The following is a 19963-nucleotide window of genomic DNA, read 5'->3' as shown; positions in this document are numbered from 1 at the left end:
TTAAGAACAACAGGAAGCATTTAATATTTTTTCATGCAGAGTGGCACACAGTAAAACATTCATAAAGCCGTGCAGAATATTAAAAATTGAATTATCTGAATGTCAAGAGTCTTATAATTAAAAATTAAGAATTGGCAAAATTAACTGGCTTTGCTGCGTATTTGCTAATATTTGGTTTCCAGTTTATATTTTGCACATTTTTTTAAAGATGCAGAGGCAATGAAATGGAAGCCTGCTGAAAGAATGACAGTGGGCGAAAATTAATTGATGGGATTTCGAAAAACCCTTTTCTAGCTCTTTGGATAATGGGTCAATCTCCCCTTTTAGAGACCGCCTCTTGTCCTGTCCATGTCAGCCAAATGATCACAAAACATTGAAAGCTAGTGATGAAGTGTCATGGCACTTGAAAATGAAAAGCCTAAATTGATGGTGTTTGCAATGACACTAATTGGCATGTGAGGCTTGGTAAATGGCCTAATTAAATTTGTGTACCCACAGCTAAACCTGGATTTTTTTCCTTGAAATCATTTGTCAAGTTTCAAACATTTTTTTCAATAGCTTATAAAAGTAAAGTTCAGGCACAATGAACTATAGTGGGAATGACATCATGTGCTTTATATTGATTCTACCAAGTTGATAAAGTAGTTAGTGGTATTTCTCACTTACTGGCAAAAGCCCAACAAACTGCATCATTCCAGATTTTGTTTGGTGTTCCTATTACAAAGAAAGAGTTGTTTTCATTGTTAAAATCTATCAAATAGAAGGTTATATTCCTAACTGTGCAAAATCTAATATCAGCGGTAGTATAGTGTAAAAAATGCTTTACAAATCCACATGTTTTTATTGATCTGGTCCTCAGGTGGTGATTGTTGTTGCCTCTGTCCACCAGTCATTCAGGCAGTGTTTCTAGTTCCCAATTTCCATGGAATGTTTGCCAGAGGTAGCTTCAGAATGCTAGTGACTTAAGGGCCTGTCCCACTTGGCCGTCATTTACGCGACAGGCCGGTGACGCGCGATGGTCGCGTGCGTCATCATGCGTCCACACAACCGTCTGGAGCGCGTGACGTCATTTGAAGATAGACATAAAATGCAGGAGTAACTCGGCGGGACAGGCAGCATCTCTGGAGAGAAGGAATGGATGATGTTTCGGGTCGAGACTCTTCTTCAGTCTAAAGAAGGGTCTCGACCCGAAACGTCACCCATTGCTTCTCTCCAGAGATGCTGCCGGTCCTGCTGAGTTACTCCTGCATTTTGTGTCTATCTCCAATCGTCTTGGCCCCGCTCTGGGAGTAGTGGGGGCGGATCCGGATCCGGATCCGCAACGGCCGTGAGCCCCAGGCTGAGCTCGGCGATCGTTTGCCTGCTTCTGCTGCTGGTGGATGTGAGATGTTGCGCCGCGCCAGGGTCTTGGGCCTGTCCCACTTTGGCCGTCAGTTACGTGACAGGCCGGTTGCTCGTGAAGATTTCGTGCAGGACGTAGTCCACACTCCTCCACACCACTCCATGCGCCCGTCCCACGCTACCCACGCGCTAGCAGGTCGCGTAAATGGCGTGCGAATGACGGCCAATGGGACAGGCCCTATAGACTGGCTTTATACAATAATTCAGCTGCTATTCCTTATCCCAACATTTTATATTAATCAGCCTGAAGAAGAATCCTGAACCAAAAGGGTCGCCTAAACATGTTCTCCCGAAATGATGCCTGGCCTGCTGAGTTACTCCAGCACTTTGTGTCTTTTTTGCCTTCCAGATCTTGATTCTCTTACCATGGGGAAAAGACTGTGCATTCACCTTATCTATTTCCCTCGTGGTTTTATAGAGCTCTGTAAGAACACCCTTTCTGCTTTCTGAGCTCTAGCGACTAACATCCTAGCCTGCCCAAACTTTCCCTATGACTCAGGCTCTCAGGTCCAGGCAACATCCTCGTAAATCTTCTCTGCCCCCTTCCCAGGTTAATCTTTCATGTAGCAGGATGGCCAAAAGGGAACACAATATTCCAAAAACGACCTCTTGTACAACTGTAAAATAATATCCCAATTCCCTGACTGATGAAGGCCAACACGTCAAAAGCCTTCTTCACCACCCTAACTACCTGCAATGTTACTTACAGAGAACTATGTACTTGTACTCCTAGATACGGTTGCTCTACAGCATTCCCCTGGCCCCTACTGTTCACTGTGAAGTTCTAAGTGTCAATGTTCCTGCTTATAATAATTTCTGGAAACTAGCAGAAACAAGTAGAGAGGTAGTTTGAAACCGTAGCTTTGTGCTTGTTGATGTTAAATATTCAAGTTGATTTATTGCCATTCTAACACTTTGTGAGTCAATTGTAACATAATATCACAGTAGCTGCAGGGAGGGTTAGTTCTTAGTCTAACAGCACAATTGCAAACATGGTGGACTTGATTCATTTTCCATTAAATAGCAGTGGCCGAGACACTGTGTTGACTTGGATCAGTGGAGATGAGCCTCACGTGGGTGGCTTCTGTCTTTTCAATAGAATGTTGGATTTTCATGAACTGCATTTAGGTGAGAAATGCTAGACAAAGTAAAGTAAAATGTGCAATTTTTTGATTCTCTTTAAGAAACAATTTAAGAAGCGTTTTGGAAAAAATTAGACTGGGACATAGATAGGACAGGTTTGGAGGAATATGGTGCAGGCAGGTGTAGATGGGACATGTTAGTCACTGTGGGCAAGTTGGGCTGAAGGGCCTTCTTTCACACTATGACTATGACGTGAATGCTGGCCAGGCATGATATTAAATGGTTGATCATTTAATGTCTGAAGAAGGATCTCGACCCGAAACATCACCTATTCCTTTGCTCCATAGATGCTGCCTCACCCGCTGAGTTTCTCCAGCATTTTTGTCTACCTTAAATGATTGATGGTTTATTTTGTCCTGTGTTTCAGGAGAACACTGTGAAGTGAGTACCAGATCAGGCCGATGTGCACCCGGTGTCTGCAAGAACGGAGGGACGTGTATCAACCTGCTTGTTGGTGGCTTCAGGTGTGAATGCACATCCAGTGAATATGAGAGGCCCTACTGTGAGATGACAACGCGGAGCTTTCCTCCGCAGTCCTTTGTGACTTTCAAGGGTCTCCGGCAGAGGTTTCATTTCACCGTCTCCCTCATGTAAGTATGAGTGACTGGAGAGAAGCTCATGTCATTAACATTCCCAATGAAAGTGGCATGAGTTGAGGATTAAGAGTCTTGATCTTAAATTAGTGTAGCTGTCAGAGCTACAAAACCCTGTCATTATACTTGCACTTGGTTATTTACCAAAATGAGTCTGGTTAAAAACAGGGACTTTCCAGCTTGCAAGACAGCACTGCAGGGCAAGTAAAGGATTACTCATTGTTAACTAATACTGGAAAAAGGATTAAAAAGAAAAGACAAAAAGTGTCTCCAATGGGTGGCGCAGTGGTAGAGTTGCTGCCTTACAGTGCCACAGACCTAGGTTCGACCCTGACTACGGGTGTTGCCTGTATGGAGTTTGTACTTTCTCCCCATGACCGTGTGAGTTTTTTCCGTGATCTTCGGTTTCCTCCAACACTCCAAAGACATACAGGTTTGTAGGTGACCTTATATAGGCATATAAAATCATGAAGAGCATAGAGAAAGCCATAGTATTTTCACCAGACCAGGGGAGTATACATCTAGTGGGCTTAGGTTCATGGTGAGAGGGGAAAGATTTTAAAATTACATGCAGGGCAATTTTTTCATACAGAGTGGGGCCTGTAGTTTACTTTTTTAGTTTAGAGATACAGCGTGGAAACAGGCTCTTCACCCACTGAGTCCGCGTTGACCAGCGATCCCCGCAGATTAACACAAACCTGCACACACTAGGGACAATTTACATTTATACCAAGCCAATTAGCTGACAAACCTGTACGTCTTTGAAATGTGGGAGGAAACCGGAGATCTCGGAGAATGCCCACGCGGTCACGGGGAGAACGTACAAAGTCCATACAAGACAGCTGCCAGAGGGATTGGTAGAGGCAGGTACAATTACGACATTTCAAAGACACGGCATTTAAAGGACAATTGGGCAGGTTCGTGGATACGACAGATTTGGAGGAACATGGGCCTGAACAGGCGAGTGGGACCAGTTAGTTAAGCTACTTGGTCGGCATGGACGTTGGGCTGAAACGCCTTTTTGTGTGCTGTACACTCCATGAGTAAATCAGGAATTGTAAGCTGCTGTTGGCACAATATGATCAGATTGGTGATATGTTTCTGTTAAAAAAACTCTGCGATTTATTTGATTTTACATTTCACTCAGTCTGAATTGTATTCTTTCATTGGTTGGCCTGATTTTAAATGATAAGCTTGGCACTTTCCCAGGGAGCTACAAATTGTCTCGCTACTGGACAATGTCTCTCATTGCTCTACCTTGCACAAGAGTTACTTCTTGCATGTTAATGAATTGGGGAGCCCTGCATATAACAGGCAGATTGCTAGAATCCAAACACCTTTATTCTCCATTTATTTCATCTTGTCCCAGCCTTGGAGCCCTTCACAAAACCAGTTGGCATCTCTGCGGCAGCTACGCCTGGCACCCCAGTGTTTCCATGAAAGCACAAATAATTATTGCCCACATCCATCTCTGAGGAAAGTTGGCCAGTGCAGATATCACGGAATTAATGCAACAAAGACATCAGAAAAAATAAATCACAGTATTATGGCAAAACCATTTGGCAAGTATTTGGCTTTTGGATTGGCTACTGAGTAAAGGGCCTGTCCCACGTTGCAAGTTCACCCAAGAGCTCTCCCGAGTTAAAAAAAAATCAAACCCGTGGTACCTCATCACGAGTGTTTTTTTACTCTTGGAAAATTTTCACACTGTTGAAAAAACTTCACGAGTTTCCGCATTTCCCGAGTACCTGCCGTTAGTATTACGAGCCGCTACGAGACATCCACGAGCTCCGACGTACCCGTTACGTACATTGTACGTACTTACCACGAGTTTGATTTTATTTTAAACTCGGGAGAGCTCTTGGGTGAACTCGCATCGTGGGGCAGGCCCTTTAGGTTAATAGTCTTCTTGTAGAATGTGTGTTCTTGTGCTGGAATGGAGACAACCAGGCAGAGTACTCAAGGGCTTTGGAAATAAAATTGCAATTCTGAAATGTGTACAGAGAAATAGAAATGTGGAATATTTGACATATTGCCATAATTTTTCTTTAAACAATGCAAATTGCTAATTAGCTATGCATTTTGTTTTTGAAAACCTTAGTAGGATTTTTGTCTCTTTCAGCATCTTTTCTCAACCTGCTAATTGATTCAGTGCATGTGTGGATTCACTGTAGTAAATGATCCATGTGGCTCAGCAGCATAGTGCTGTAAGTGTGTTAAACACGTCCTCGTAATACGGATCACCTGTTTACTCAGTTGGCAGTTATTCCCAGTTATGCCTAAAGTTCTGTTCCTCCAGATTAATTCTGGCTTCCTGAATATATTGCATACTTTTTACAATACGTTTAATGAACTCAGTGTTGCACAATACTTGTCTACAATGCACTATGTGTACAAGGACATTCCCCAAACATTTCAAATATCCTTTGAATAATCCTTGCCATAATGACCTTACATTTCCTTTCTCCAATTATTCATTTACCCATGCATTCCTCTGTTCTGCTCTAGCGACATGTTATGTAATTACTCTCCCCCCCTAACTTTGTTCAGGCTCCTGCATCTGATTTTAAAATCCAAGACTGGACAAGCGGGATAAAGAACAATGAGAGTCATGACTAGAGTTGAGATTGAATTGTGTCATCTAAATATTACAGCACTGAGTGAGTGGGGAGCATTGGAAGAACAACTGATGGGGATATGTGTGAATGAATTCATTTTGGGATCTGGGCCCAGCATTTATGGCCCCTCCCTTAAATGGCCTTAAGAAGGTGATGGTGAGCCACCACCTTGAACTGCTGCTGTCCCACTGATAAGGTGCTATCGCAGTGCTGTTGGACAGAAGGTTTAAGGATTTGGATCCAGCCGCGATTAAGGACCTGTAGTAAACTTCCACGTGATCTGTTGTGTAACTTGCAGCAGGACAAACAAGTGGCGGTGTTGCTAGGCAACTGCTATTCTTGCCTTTCATGGTGCTTAAGGTCATTGGTTTAAGAGATGTTGTTGAAGTAGCCTGGGTGAGAACGATTTGGATGTAAATGTAGGAGCATGGTTAGTTAGTTTGCAGATGACACTAAAATTGGTGGTATAGTGGACAGTGAAGAAGGTTATCAATGATTACAATGGGATTTTTGATTTGGTGGGCAAATGGGCCAAGGAATGGCAGACACAAGAAACTGCAGACTCTGTTTGATGCAGATAAGAGTTTAATTCAGAGAAATGCAACGTATTGCATTTTGGTAGGACAAACCAGGGTAGGACTCTTACAGTAAATGAAAGGGCTCTGGGCACAGTTGTAGAACAGAGGAACTTTGGATGCAGGTACATAATTTCATGAAGGTGGTGACACAGGTAAACATGGTGGTGAAGAAGGCATTCTTCACATCTGTCAGTGTATTGAGTACAGGAGTTTGGATATCATGTTACAGCTATAGAAAATATGGTAAGCCAAATTTGGAGTACTTTGTACAGTTCTGGTTGTCCTACTTACAAAGAATGTCATTAAACAGAAAAGGATGCAAGGATGTTACTGGGACTGGAGATTTTGCATTATAAGCAGAGGTTGGATAGGCCAGGTCTTTTCTCTCTGAAGCGCAGGGGCCTGAAGGTTGACCTTATAGAGGGTCATAGACAAAGCCTCAGGCAGCATCTCTGGAGAGAAGGAATGGATAATATTTCGGTTCTAGAACCTTCTTCAGACATGATACTTCAGTATCTGTATGAAGAAGGGTGTTGACCCGAAACATCACCCATTCTTTCTCTCCAGAGATGCTGTGTGTCCCGCTGAATGACTCCAGCATTTTGCGTCTATCTTTGGTTCAAAGCTTGTGCTGGAATGCAAAGGGTTTTGTTTCAGGCCACCTGATCCTAATTACCACTGTCATAACTAGTGATACTGAGTCTCTTTGGGGGATTGAAGCATCCGTCTTATAAGAATCCTTTCATTTCATGCCACTCATCCATCTCTGATACAAGGTGGCAACGGGGAAGGCTAAATGGAAACAGTGACTTTTAATTCTAGAGACTTGCCTAACTTCAAGGAGGCTAAATATTTTTAAACCCTTAAAAACCCTCCTGCTAATCGAGCTTAAATAGATTGTTTATACAAGAGCAGTTTAAAGAAGAGCTCTGTGCTGCTTCTGGCTAGACCTGAGGAGCTTCCTCTGTCAGTCTCTGCCAATCCCATATACAGCTCCTTGATTTCTTAAATAACTGGAAATATAAATCTAGACAAGAGCACATTAACGATAAGTCCAGCCGTTGCCACTGTGAGCATGAAGTTGTCAAACTGTGTATTGCTTTTCATTGTATTTATCGCTGATTATCAAGTTCACAGTGTTTGTACGTGAACATTTTCAAAGTTCTGCTTATCATAAAAATAATATGTAAAATCCTGGATGTAGAATAGGATTTCTGATAAGATTGTTTTTTGTACCAATTCTGACCTCACAATGACATTTTAAAATGTTGATTCTATTACTGGGTCTGCTGCAGGTTTTTTTCATCATTATTTAGTGTAGTTTTGTGATTCTTGGTAAAGCCGCCACTTAGAATTGGATAGGACCATAGACTATAGACATTAGACAATAGGTGCAGGAGGAGGCCATTCGGCCCTTCGAGCCAGCACCGCCATTCAATGTGATCATGGCTGATCATCCCCAATCAGTACCCCGTTCCTGCCTTCTCCCCATATCCCCTGACTCCGCTATCTTTAAGAGCCCTATCTAGCTCTCTCTTGAAATTATCCAGAGAACCAGCCTCCACCACCCTCTGAGGCAGAGAATTCCACAGACTCACAACTCTCTGTGTGAAAAAGTGTTTCATCTTGTTCAAAATAGCTTATTCTTAAACTGTGGCCCCTGGTTCTGGACTCTCCCAACATCAGGAACATGTTTCCTGCCTCTAGCATGTCCAAGCCCTTGATAATTTTCATCCTGCCAAATTTCCAATGGAATTAGGGTCATAGAGTCACACAGCGTGGAAAGAGACCCTTCAGACAAACTTGCCCACACCAACCAACATGTCCCATCTATACTAGACCCATCTGCCTGCATTTGGCCCTTATCCCTCTGAACCTATCCTATCAAGTGCCTATCTAAAAGCCTAATTAATGCCACATTTATATCTGCCTTCACCATCACCCTTTGCAGCAGGTTCCAGGCACCGAGTCCGTGTTAAAAAAACCTACGGATTGTACTTTAAACTTTCCCCCTTTCATCATAAAGCTATGCCCTCTATTTGTGGCATTTCTACCCTGGTAAAATAGGTTCTAACTGTCTACTCTATAATAGAGTATCATGAAGCCTCTCGTAATTTTATATACTGCTACCAGGTCTCCCCTCAACCAGGGATGTTCCAGTGAAAGATATCCAAGTTTGTCCACCTCTGTTTATTGGTAGTACTCTCTAATCCAGGCAGCATTCTGGTATACCTCTTCTGCACTCTCTACAAAACCTCCACATCCTTCCTGTAATGGAGTGACCAGAACTGCACACAATATTCCACAATCAAATTCCTTCAAGCTGCAACATGGCTTCCTGATTCTTGGAGTCACATTGCTTCTACATGGGAATTCATTGCCTCAATGGATGAAGGCAAGCATATCATACACCTTTACCACTCTGTCTACTTGTGTTGCCACTTTTAAGGAGCTTTGGACTTGGACCCATCTGTGCTTCAATGTTGTTAAGCGTCTTGCCATTAACTGTATACTTTCCGCTAACATTTGTCCTCCCAAAGTGTCCCCTCACATTTGCTCAGATTAAACTCCATCTGCCATTTATGCACCTATTTCTGTAGCTGATCTATATCCCACCATATACTTTAACACCACTCCTCACTGTCTGCAATTCCACAAATGCTGGTGTTGTCTGCAAACTTACTAATCAACTGTAGCCATTTCTAGTTTGCATTTCTCCAGTTGTACCTTGGATGAGTCCACATGTTTCTGCGAATGTTACCAGGCACAGGAGTGGGATTCAGAGGCAGCACGTCTCTACTGTTTACATTAGTGAAGATGCTTCATAGATGCCCAAGCTGGGAGTTAGGATGACAGAGAGGCATAATCCTCTCTGGCAGAGGCAAGTCAGTCTGATGGTATCCTAACAAGAATTTCCTTCTGGAATTTCTGCAATGTTGGGACGTTATTACTTTTACTTGTATCAATCATAATCATACTTCATTAGACAAGTATGTTTTGCAAATGTGAGGAATTTGATTTGCCATACAGTCATACCAATAAAAAGCAACAAAACAAACAAAATATATTTTAACATAAACATCCACCACAGTGACTCCTCCACATTCCTCGCTGTGATGGAAGGCGAAAAAAAAATTAGATTTGGATAGCATTAAAAGCCTTTGGTGGGATTTGTAGCATTGAGGCCCATATTGGCCAAATAAGTGTATTTCATCCAGGGGTTTGGTAGGGGCCTCTATCGGCCTGGCATATCTACATCGTTGTGCAACTGATAGAAGATCAACTTAATTGAATTTGAAGAGACAGATCGTAATGAAGATATAATTTGCTTCTTCCTCCAAATTCTCAATAAATTTATGAAATGAAAATACAATCAAATCGTCTTGTGTCAATGCATGAATTTACATTTCCAACTAAATGTAAAAGCCAATATTCCATTTGATGGTTGGTTACGTTAAAAAATACTGTTTATGCAATTGGCAGAAAACATCAGGAATGATTTGTTTCTAGTTGCTCCTGCATGCCTTGTTAATTGGCAATACATTTTTCTCATTCTCCCTCTGCTGCAGGTTTGCAACAAAGGAAGGAAACGCTTTGCTACTTTATAATGGACGTTTTAATGAGAAACATGATTTCATTGCACTGGAGATCATTGAGGAACAAATCCAGCTGACGTTCTCAGCAGGTAAGTTAGCAATTATAATTTCTTGAAAACGTGAAATTGGTCATTAAGGATTTGTGTTTGCCAAAGTGAACATTGTTGAGCAGCATGCAGTTTGATGCTTTATTCCAGCATAACTAACCATAGAAAATCGAATGTATAACTTGAGCTGGATGTTCATTATAGAATCATTATGGCATAGTTAGAGGTCATTTGATTCATCAGGCCACCTTGTCTTTTCTTGTGGCTGTGCCGATTATTTTCCCTCTGGCTTATCTAATTCTTTACTGAAATCCCCAAAACGTCAATAAAATATATACCCAGTTCCAGATCTGTTCCACTGGCAACACACTTGATCAAGACCAGTTTTATGTTGACTTACCTGGTTAGGCTTTCAGTACTTGGTGGTTTTTTAGAAGGAGAAACTTTAAATCGCTGCGTGAAGCACCCACCTAATCTGAATGGTGAAAAATGTTTTAATTGCAAAACTGCGTCAGTTAAAAGTCTTTGCAGCAGATAGAATTTTAAAATATAAATGCCTTATGCATAGCTCCACTGAGCAGGTTTACAAAGTTAAGAACTGCACACAGACTTGACATGTTACAAGCCTTGAGTTGATCATTTCATGAGTCTGATAACAGATGTGCTACATCTCAGTCCATTTGTGCTTCGATTCGTACCAACTGTTAGAATCTAAAGAAATTTCACCTGGTTTCACTTAATTTCAGAACTGCTGTGTTTCTCAGAGCATTTCTGCATTGTATCCATATAATCAAGTTGCTTTATGTCCATCTTTCACTAGGTCTCATTCTTCCCCACTTCCTTAATTGCAAGACTTTTGAATATAAAAAGGCCTGGTGAAATAGACAAGGAACTGCAGATAATGGAATCTTGAGTAAAACACAAAGTGCTGGGGTAACTCAGCGGGTCAGGCAGCACCTGTGAAGGGAATGGACAGGTGACTTTTTGGTCGGGACCCTTCAGTAAACTGATTGTAGTGGGGGAGAGAAAGCTGGAAAAGAGATGGGGTGGGATGCAAGTGTCAGGGGAGGAGGGGTTGGTTGGCAGATGGATGGAGAAAGTGATAAAGCTGAAAATGAAAGGGAGCAAAGGGTGTCAGAGAAGGAGGGAAAGAAAAATGAAATGTAAAGCTGGGGGGGTGGTCTAGATTGAAGGAGACAGTTGTTTAGTTTAGTTTAGAGATACAACGAGGAAACAGGCCCTTCGGCCCCTTCGGTTCCGCACTGACAAGCGATCCCCGCATATTAAGACTATCCTACGCACACTAGGAACAATTTTTACATTTACCAAGCCAATTTACCTACATACCTGTACGTCTTTGGAGCATGGAAGGAAACCAAAGATCTTGGAGAAAACCCACTCAGGTCAGGGGGAGAACATACAAACTCCCTACTGACAGCACTCGTAGTCTGGATCGAACCCGGGTACTGCAAGCGCTGTAAGACAGCAACTCTACCGCTGCGCCACCGGGCCGCCCTTATTAGTGGTGGGTGGGGTGAAATGGGTGCAGATCAGAGTGGGTGAGAGGCGGAACAAAGGAAAGAGAGAGTGAGGGGGCTGTTGAGTTGTAAGCTATCCAAGCTTAGCCTCATTCTGGCAATGGAGAGGCCCAGGACCGAGAGGTTGATATGGGAATGGGAAGTGGAGTTAAAAGGTTAGTAGCTGAGAGAGTCAGCAGGCCTTGACGTACCGAACACAAGTGTTCAGTGATATGGTTACTTAGCTTACACGGTCTCACTGTTGTAAAGGAGGCCACATCAGGAGCACCGAATGCACTGAACAACAAAGTTTGAAGAGGTGCATGTGAGCCTCTGTCAAAACCTGATGCACCTGTCTTTCCCTCAGATGTTTAACAGGTTGCAAACTTTACTTACTACCCAGGCCAGTTTAGTTTAGAGATGCAGTGCGGAAACTGCCCTTTGGCCCACCTAGTCCATTCCGGCCGGCGATCACCCCCTACACTAGCACTATCCTACACAAACCAGGGACAATTTACAATTTTACGAAACCAAATTAACCGTTGGAGTGTGGAAGGAAACCGTAGCACCCGGAGAAAACCCACACAGGTCAAGGGGAGAACTTACAAACTCCGTACAGACTGTGGAGTCTGGATTGAACCCAGGTCTCTGGTGCTGTAAGGCAGCAACTCTACTGTTGCGCCACCGTGCCACAGTTATGGAGGGAATAAATATCCACGTGCAAAGTGCACCTTCTGTTCACAGAACAATATTCCTGGAGTTTAAAGAATATCTGCAGCTTATAATTTCAGATCTTCTCGCCAAAGCATTGCACTTTCGGCAACCATGGAAGTAGAAAATAACCGTGGGAAGAAATCCCTTCAGACTGAAATGAACTTGAGAATCAGATTGAGCTAAAAATATTCATTCACTTCTGTAAAATAATTCCATATATGGATCAATAGCATGGAGCGCTTAGTGGGAATTTGAACTTTAGAAGGGGTTCAAAGGCACAATTAAATTATTACAATCGTAAAGTGTTTTTTAAGAACTCAGAGGTCAGTAATGTAATCAAAATAACACTGTTTTTCATCATTCATTCATAATACAATTTGGCTGCATTAATAAACTCACATTTCTCAGTAACAGTAAGTGGTTCATGTACATGTGTGCTTATTACCTCCCTCCCTCAGGGCTTGTATTACAGATTTGCAGTGGATAACTTAAAACAAAGAGTGTGCGTTTTTTTTCTTGCAACTGCACCCTTTCCCATAGCCTAATAAGTTTATCCAGGCAGAAAATGATGAGAAGCATCTGTTCTCACATGGAGACATTATTTTTATAATTTTGAATCAGTTTAATATTTTTCAGCATCATTCACATTCTTGTTCTCTTGGTCTTATCAAACCGTTTCAACTGTATCATGTGTTCCTCACCCTTTGGGTGCAGGCTGGGGAGGAGAGTAGAACATCTTCCACACCCTCCACTAATGCTGTTTGTGCTGCTTTTTAATTATATGCCCCTTGAAACAATTTATTCCAAGGACACGACCTAACAACTGCAGTGTTGTACCTGGCGTCAATGCCATTTGGTGATATCATGTTGGCTGCAAATCCCTCCTCCCTCCTATTCACAATTCTATCTGCCTATCCCAACTTTTGTTTTAAAATGTTACTTTAAATCAAATAATCTAAGCAGTGCTTTCTATATGACGGTACACACTGGTACAGCCCTAAAAAGTTATATGCAAACCGGCACCTTTTTTCCACAAGGAAAAGCACAAAATAATCTAAGTAATATCTTTTCAGTGTAAATCCCAAGGGATTATGTATACACAGAAATTTGACCTGCGGAATCGTATCTTATAACTATTAAAACTCTGATCTTGGATGTGTGTGTATTTATTTGTGTCTGTGTGTGTGTGTGTGTATTTATTTAGTGTGTGTGTGTGTGTGTGTGTGTATTTATTTGTGTGTGTGTGTGTGTGTGTGTATTTATTTGTGTGCTGTTTGTCTGTGATTCACATCTCCTTGAAAATACAACGAGCTAACGGTAACATTTTTACATATTCCAATAGAGATTTACGCCATGATGTCAAAAATAGCCTTATCTGAAAATTTGATTAATTATTTCATGAATTATTTATTAAAATTCTTCACGAATCTGAAATAATTTATAAAGTTAACGAGCTGATGACATCACTATGGCTCTGCTCGTCACAGCCCGCTGCGCACTGATTTCAACGTGCAGCCTGCAGGGCACTGTTTTCCACACGCTGCGAGTTACGTCTGGCCGTCCGCCCAGGCCTGCCCCACCCTCCGCCCAGCTGCCCCCCCCGGGCTCTGGATTGAAGCCGCTGAACACGCAGTCATTTGGTTGGGCTTCCGAGGGCTTCCAAGCGCTCCCGAGGCCCGCCGCCCGCCCACCGAGTTCAAATCCGCCCTCTCCCTCTCTCTCCCCCCTTCCCCTTCCTCTCCCACTCCCCCTCCACCTCCCACTCCCCCTTCCTCTCCCCCTCCTCTCCCCCTCCCCCCTCCTCTCCCCCTCCTAATATTGAGATAATATCAAAGGGGGGGGTTAGTGTGTGTGTGGTAGGGGAGTGGATAGTGTGTGTGTGACGCCGCAGGCCGCCCCCCCCCCCCCACCCCTCCACAGCCGCGTGTAGAGGGGACGGGACCCAACGGGTCCCCCTTGGTCTAGTAACTATTAAAAGTCTGATCTGGGGTGTGTGTGTGTGTGTTTGTGTGTGATGTTCGTATGCGTTTCACATTTCCTCGAAAACACGACGCTCTAATGGTGAAAGTTTTACATATTCCAATTGAGATTTACGCCATGATGTCAAAAAATGCCATCTGAAAATTTGATGCATTATTTCACGAGTTATTTATGAAAATGGTCAAAAGTTTCAAATAACTTGGAAAATAAACGAGATGGTCTTGCTGATGACGTCACAATGGTTCTGCTCCTCGCGGCCGCGGCCTGCTGCCCGATGTTCCATGCGCAGTGAGTGACGTCACCCCCTCCCCCTACCTCCCCCCTCACTCCCTTCCCCCCCCCTTAGTTCTTCAAAAGACGGAGAATGAAACAGCAAGTGGGCTCTGTTCTGCAGCTTCCGAGCGCTTCTGATGGCTTTCGAGCTCACGAGCACTCACGAGCTTCCTAGCTTACTTTTCAAGAACTTTCTCGTCGCGGTCTGCTGCGCTATGTTCCACGCACAGCGAGTGACGTCACCCCCCTCCTCCTCACCCCCCCTTCTTGAAAGGACGCTGAAAGAACGAGCAAGTGGGCTCTGTACTGCTGCTTCCGAGCGCCTCCGTGGGCTCACGAGGACTCACGAGCGCTTCCGATGCCACGAGCGTTCACGAGCAGTCCCAAGCTTCCGGGACTGCTTTTCTAGAACTTTCTCAATGGTCATTACCCCCTCCCTCTACCCCCCCCCCTCTCTACCCCCTTCCTCTCTGCCTCCCTCCCTTTCTGACCCCCCTCCCTCTCTGTCCCCCCCCTCCCTCTCTGCCCCCCTTCCCTTTCAGCCCCCCTTCCCTCTCTGTCCCTTCCCTCTCTGTCCCTTCCCTCTCTGCCCCCCCCCCCCCCTCTCTGGTGGAGTATTGGGTTCAGGAGTCAGCCCTCCCCTGTGACGCCGCGACCCCCCCACCCCTCAATCACTACCCCCCTCCCGCTCTACCCCCTCCCCCTCCCTCCCTCCCTCCCTCTCTACCCCCAACATCCTCTCCCTCTCTACCCCCCCCCCCCCCCAAGCTGCGCCTGCGCAGTTGGGAGTCATGCATGAGTGGATATGGCGGGAATGGGGTAAAAGGAGCAAAATGAATAATATTAATATGATATCAAGGGGGGGTTAGTGTGTGTGTGACGCCGAAGGCCGCCCCCCCCCCCACCCCCCACCCCCCTGCAACCACGCGTTGAGGGGACGGGACCCGACGGGTCCCACTTGGTCTAGTCATAATTAAAATTTAGAACTGTGCATTACATTTGTTTGACGACTTTCACGATTGCAATAATACTGCAAAAGAAAGAGGATTCCAATTGAATTTGGCGACACGAGGACCTGCAGATGCTGTAACTCAGCGGGTCAGGCAGCATCTCGGGATGAAATAGACAGGCAACATTTCAGGTCAGAACCTTCTTCAGTCTGAAACATTGCACGTCCATTCACTCCAAAGTGTTGGAGTAACTCAAGCGGTTAGGTAGCGTTTGACCTAACTGCTTGAATTACTCCAGCACTTTGTGCTTTTCTTCAAATTAAATTTGTCTGGTAACCTGATTAACTTCAGAAAATGCACTTGTTTTTTTGGTCAAATAAATTTCTAACTGAAATGTTTCTGATTCCCCAGTCACCAGATACCTGCTCCTTATAATCTTTTCATCTGTCAGATATTCAAATGGAGCACAGGCTTCACTGCCATTCCAGCTGTGCTCTGCAATTGTCATCAAGACATTGAAGTAGGTGTTACTGCTGCACCTCGTCCACTTTTTTTATGATCTGCTTCAACAGTACCACTTGATTAATCTTCATATGTGGGTTGTTTTAAGTTCATTTATAATTGCCCAACTGTTAAAGGATATGAACCAGATGCTATTATAGAAAAAGCCAGAGCAAGAGATTTTCTTACATACTTCAGATTACCCCAAATTTCATTCAAGACTTGACATTTATAGATAATTGTGATAGACTGCGCTGTTGTGTGTATCTGGTGGTCTGATATGAAGTATGCTGCATTCCAGTGAGAAACGCTACAGTGTTTGGAGTTAATGTTGGAGTTAGTGCGTCGATGATTTTAAATTTGCACATTTTGTTTAGTTTTAAGGGAATATAAAATTTTAAAACAAGGCTAATTGAAGGAGCAGTTCCTCTCTGTGTATGCACCTCCTGACTAAAGGCACCCTAATCTTCTGGCAATTTAACACATTAGCAGGTTTGATCCCATCCATGAACTTTTAGATCCCATCCATGAACTAATTAAATGTCCCAATATTGACTTAAAAGTTAAGGCAATGGTACACATTATGTACACAAAAAAAACAGATTATGTTTTAAATTTTTTTAAAGGTCTGTTGTCTGCTGTTAAAATCCTCAACCAAAAGTAAATCTACAAGAAGATTGCAGAAGTTAGAAAGTCCAACCACATCTAGCTCTTCAACACCAGGCAACTGTTTGTCTTTCTAAGTGCTAACGACAGCATGGTGGTACACATAGTTAGTGCTGCACGCTCAGCTTCAGGCACCTGGGTTTGATCCTGATTTAGGACATTGTCCATGTGGCATTTTCATTTTCTGTCACTGCATGATTTCTCTTGGGGTGCTCTAGTTTTCTCTGACAAGGAAAAAAAAATTTGGGCCTTCTGTAAATAGCCTATCAGTATAGGTTAATGCTTAAAAAAATAAAAGGGAATAGACATGTTAATTAATAAGAAATTAATAAAAACAAAAAATACAAGGAACACTCAGCAAGTTCCCGATGTTGGGGGAGTCCAGAACCAGAGGCCACAGTTTCAGAATAAGGGGTAAGCCATTTAGAACAGAGACGAGGAAACACTTTTTCTCACAGAGAGTTGTGAGTGTGGAATTCTCTGCCTCAGAGGGCGGTGGAGGCCAGTTCTCTGGATACTTTCAAGAGAGAGCTAGATAAGGCTCTTAAAGATAGCGGAGTCAGGGGATATGGGGAGAAGGCAGGAACGGGGGACTGATTGGGGATGATCAGCCATGATCACATTGAATGGCGGTGTTGGCTCAAAGGGCCGAATGGCCTGCTCCTGCACCTATTGTCTATTGTCTTTTGACAAGCAATATCCGTGGAAAGAACAGCAGGGTTAATGTTTTGGGTGTAAGACCCTGCACTAGCACTGAGACTCATCAGAGATCAAGCTGAGATAGTCTGGTTATTTAGAGAGAGCGATAGGAAATGGAATTTACTCAAAAGCAGCTTCAACACGTGGTCGTGACTTGAAACACTAACATAAAAACAGATACATAGAAAATAGGTGCAGGAGTAAGCCACTCGGACCTTCGAGCGAGCACCACCATTCAACATGATCATAGCTAATCATCCAAAATCAGTACCACGTTCCTGCTTTCTCCCCATATCCCTTGATTCCATTAGCCCCAAGAGCTATATCTAACTCTCTTTTGAAAGCATCCAGTGAATTGGTCTTCATTGCCTTCTGGGGCAGTGAATTCCACAGATTCACAACTCTCTGGGTGAATTTTTTTTCCTCATCTCTGTCCGAACACTACTATTCTTTCCAGAGATGTTGTCTGACCTGCTGACTGTTTCCAGCATTTCCTGTTTACTTTTCAGAATTCCTGCAATTTTCTTCATTTACCAAAAGCTTAACACCTGTAAATCCTGGGAAGGAATAGACAGTGTAGGAAAGTTTAATAGGAAGTTAGGAAAGCAAGTTGGAGATGTGGCGGGGGGGGGGGGGGGGGGGGGGGGGCTGCATTGGCAAATACAATCTAAATATGTTTTATAATGACATAACAGGATAAGAAAGGAAAGAGTGAAGCTAGTAAAGGATTCTGTGTGTGGAGCCAAAGGATCTGGGTAATGAATATTTTGTGACAGTCTTGGCAGAATAAGATCTAGAAAAGGCAAATATTAGATGAGATAAACATAGTAAAAGAGATAGTATTAAGATAATTAACCTATTTGAAAATGGATACAGGCCAGGCTTCAATGTAATTTATTTCGGGCTTTTAAAAGGGAGAAAAAGGCAGAGGTTTGGATTATTTATTTCTATCTCATGTGGTGACACAAATTATGCTACAGGACTGGATGGCAGCCAATGTGGAACTATTAAAGGAAGAGGGGATAAATTGAGTAATTGCATGCCAGTTAGTTTAACTTCAGTTGTGGCACTTTATTAGAATGCATTCTGAGCGACAGATTAAACCTTCATTAAAATAGGAAGATTAATTGGCGTTTGGTGTGGGAATGTTATATCTGACCAACCTAATTGAAGAAGCTATGAGGGTCAATAAAGACAGTGTATTTGATGTATGTGATTTTTAGCAAGGCCGTTGACGGGGTATCAATGACAATCTGACCTTTGAGATATAAGGGAAATTCAAGGCTGATTGGATCCACAATTTGCCAAATGGCAGGAAGCCTTGAGTATTGGTTGATGGATATTTTTGTGACTGGAAAGCTGTTACTTCTGGAATTTCACAGAGTTTATGACTTGTTCTCTTGCTTTTTGAAATATTTATTATTGACTTAGACCTGAGTGTAGAAAGCATGACAAAGAAGATTTTAGATAACGCAAAATGTTGGCCTTGTGATTGACAGTGAGGAAAGCTTGCATCAAGGTAATAGGGTCACCTAGGGTTAAAGAAGGCACATTGATATCAAAAGAGGTGTGATGAGATAAGGAAATATGCAAGATTGCAGTTGACTGAGAGGAGTGGAGGAACTGAAGAAGCTTGGTGTGTATGTCTGTGGAGCCTTAAAGGCGCAAACCTTAAAAAGCACACGGTAGAAAAGCTACAAAGTGCTGGAGGAACTCAACAGGTCAAGGAACTGTCCAAAAAACCTCAGGCTTCCTTATGAGTCACATGGTCTGCTTCTGTTGCTGTTTCCTTAGGATGTTACGACATTTAAAATGTTCTTGAATATCTGTTTGAAGGGCTATAACCCACCGGGCTGCAGACCAAATGCTGGAAGATTGACATAGGTTGGCTTACCCCTTTTCCACTAGCATGAACAGAATAGGCTGAATGCTTAACCTCTGAAGCGGATGTTTTGAGTGCACTACAAATGTTAATTGAAAATTGTAGTTTGCATGTAAAAGCTGCAGTTCATGGTCTCAAGGGAGATGTATGAAGAACTATGCATCACCAATACCATGAAATATCAGTCCTGACAAGGTGACTTGACCATGCAGGTTCTTGGGCTAATGTCCCAATGGATATATTTACACCTGGAAATGATTACTACTGTCTTAGATATTGGTTTAATGTGCAATTTGCAATGAGAAATTTCTACCTGAACCTACAGATCAATGTTGCATCACACTTGCAGGAGTGGGTGTCTTCAGTTTATATTGAACACTGTTTTGAAGTGTCAGCTTTTATTGGATCTCCGCCAGTCTATGAAGTTTTGTTCCGCTTTTGCCAAGTTTTTGCTTTCATAGGAAAAGTGTTACAGATGTACAGTTTTGTATAGTTGCAGCTCTATTAATGATCACTAGAGCCAGGATTTTGCCATCAATGCCTTTTCATGACTTTTTTGATGATTTCACCAGGATAATGCCTTTTTCATGCCTAAATCAGCCTTTTTTTTGCCGTTTTGCTAAAAGGTTGTGCTATTTTCTCTAGTTGTACCGTGATTACAATGACGTTTTCTATGTTAACACATTAATATTAATGTTATTATTAACGTGTTTACAAGAAAACTTCCACCACTGGGGCGAAACTGGGGGCGCCACCGTCGGTCATTCATTTGTTCGTACCGCTGTCCGCTGGTTCTGTCTTCTCC

The 19963-nt window shown here is 43.0% G+C and overlaps 1 protein-coding gene across 3 annotated transcripts in view; it reads left to right on the top strand.

The window, feature by feature from the left end:
• Positions 1 to 19963, top strand: part of celsr1 (cadherin EGF LAG seven-pass G-type receptor 1) — a 270069-nt gene that overhangs the window by 151816 nt on the left and 98290 nt on the right. For all 3 annotated transcript variants that reach the window (XM_033039749.1, XM_033039748.1, XM_033039747.1), the window contains exons 4-5: positions 2912 to 3134; positions 9903 to 10018. In XM_033039749.1, the coding sequence (XP_032895640.1) occupies positions 2912 to 3134; positions 9903 to 10018 (339 nt within the window). The remainder of the gene's footprint in view (positions 1 to 2911; positions 3135 to 9902; positions 10019 to 19963) is intronic.

Source organism: Amblyraja radiata, chromosome 21, assembly GCF_010909765.2.
Source record: "Amblyraja radiata isolate CabotCenter1 chromosome 21, sAmbRad1.1.pri, whole genome shotgun sequence".
Lineage (NCBI taxonomy): Eukaryota > Metazoa > Chordata > Chondrichthyes > Rajiformes > Rajidae > Amblyraja > Amblyraja radiata.
This window is presented reverse-complemented; position numbering and strand designations above follow the sequence as displayed.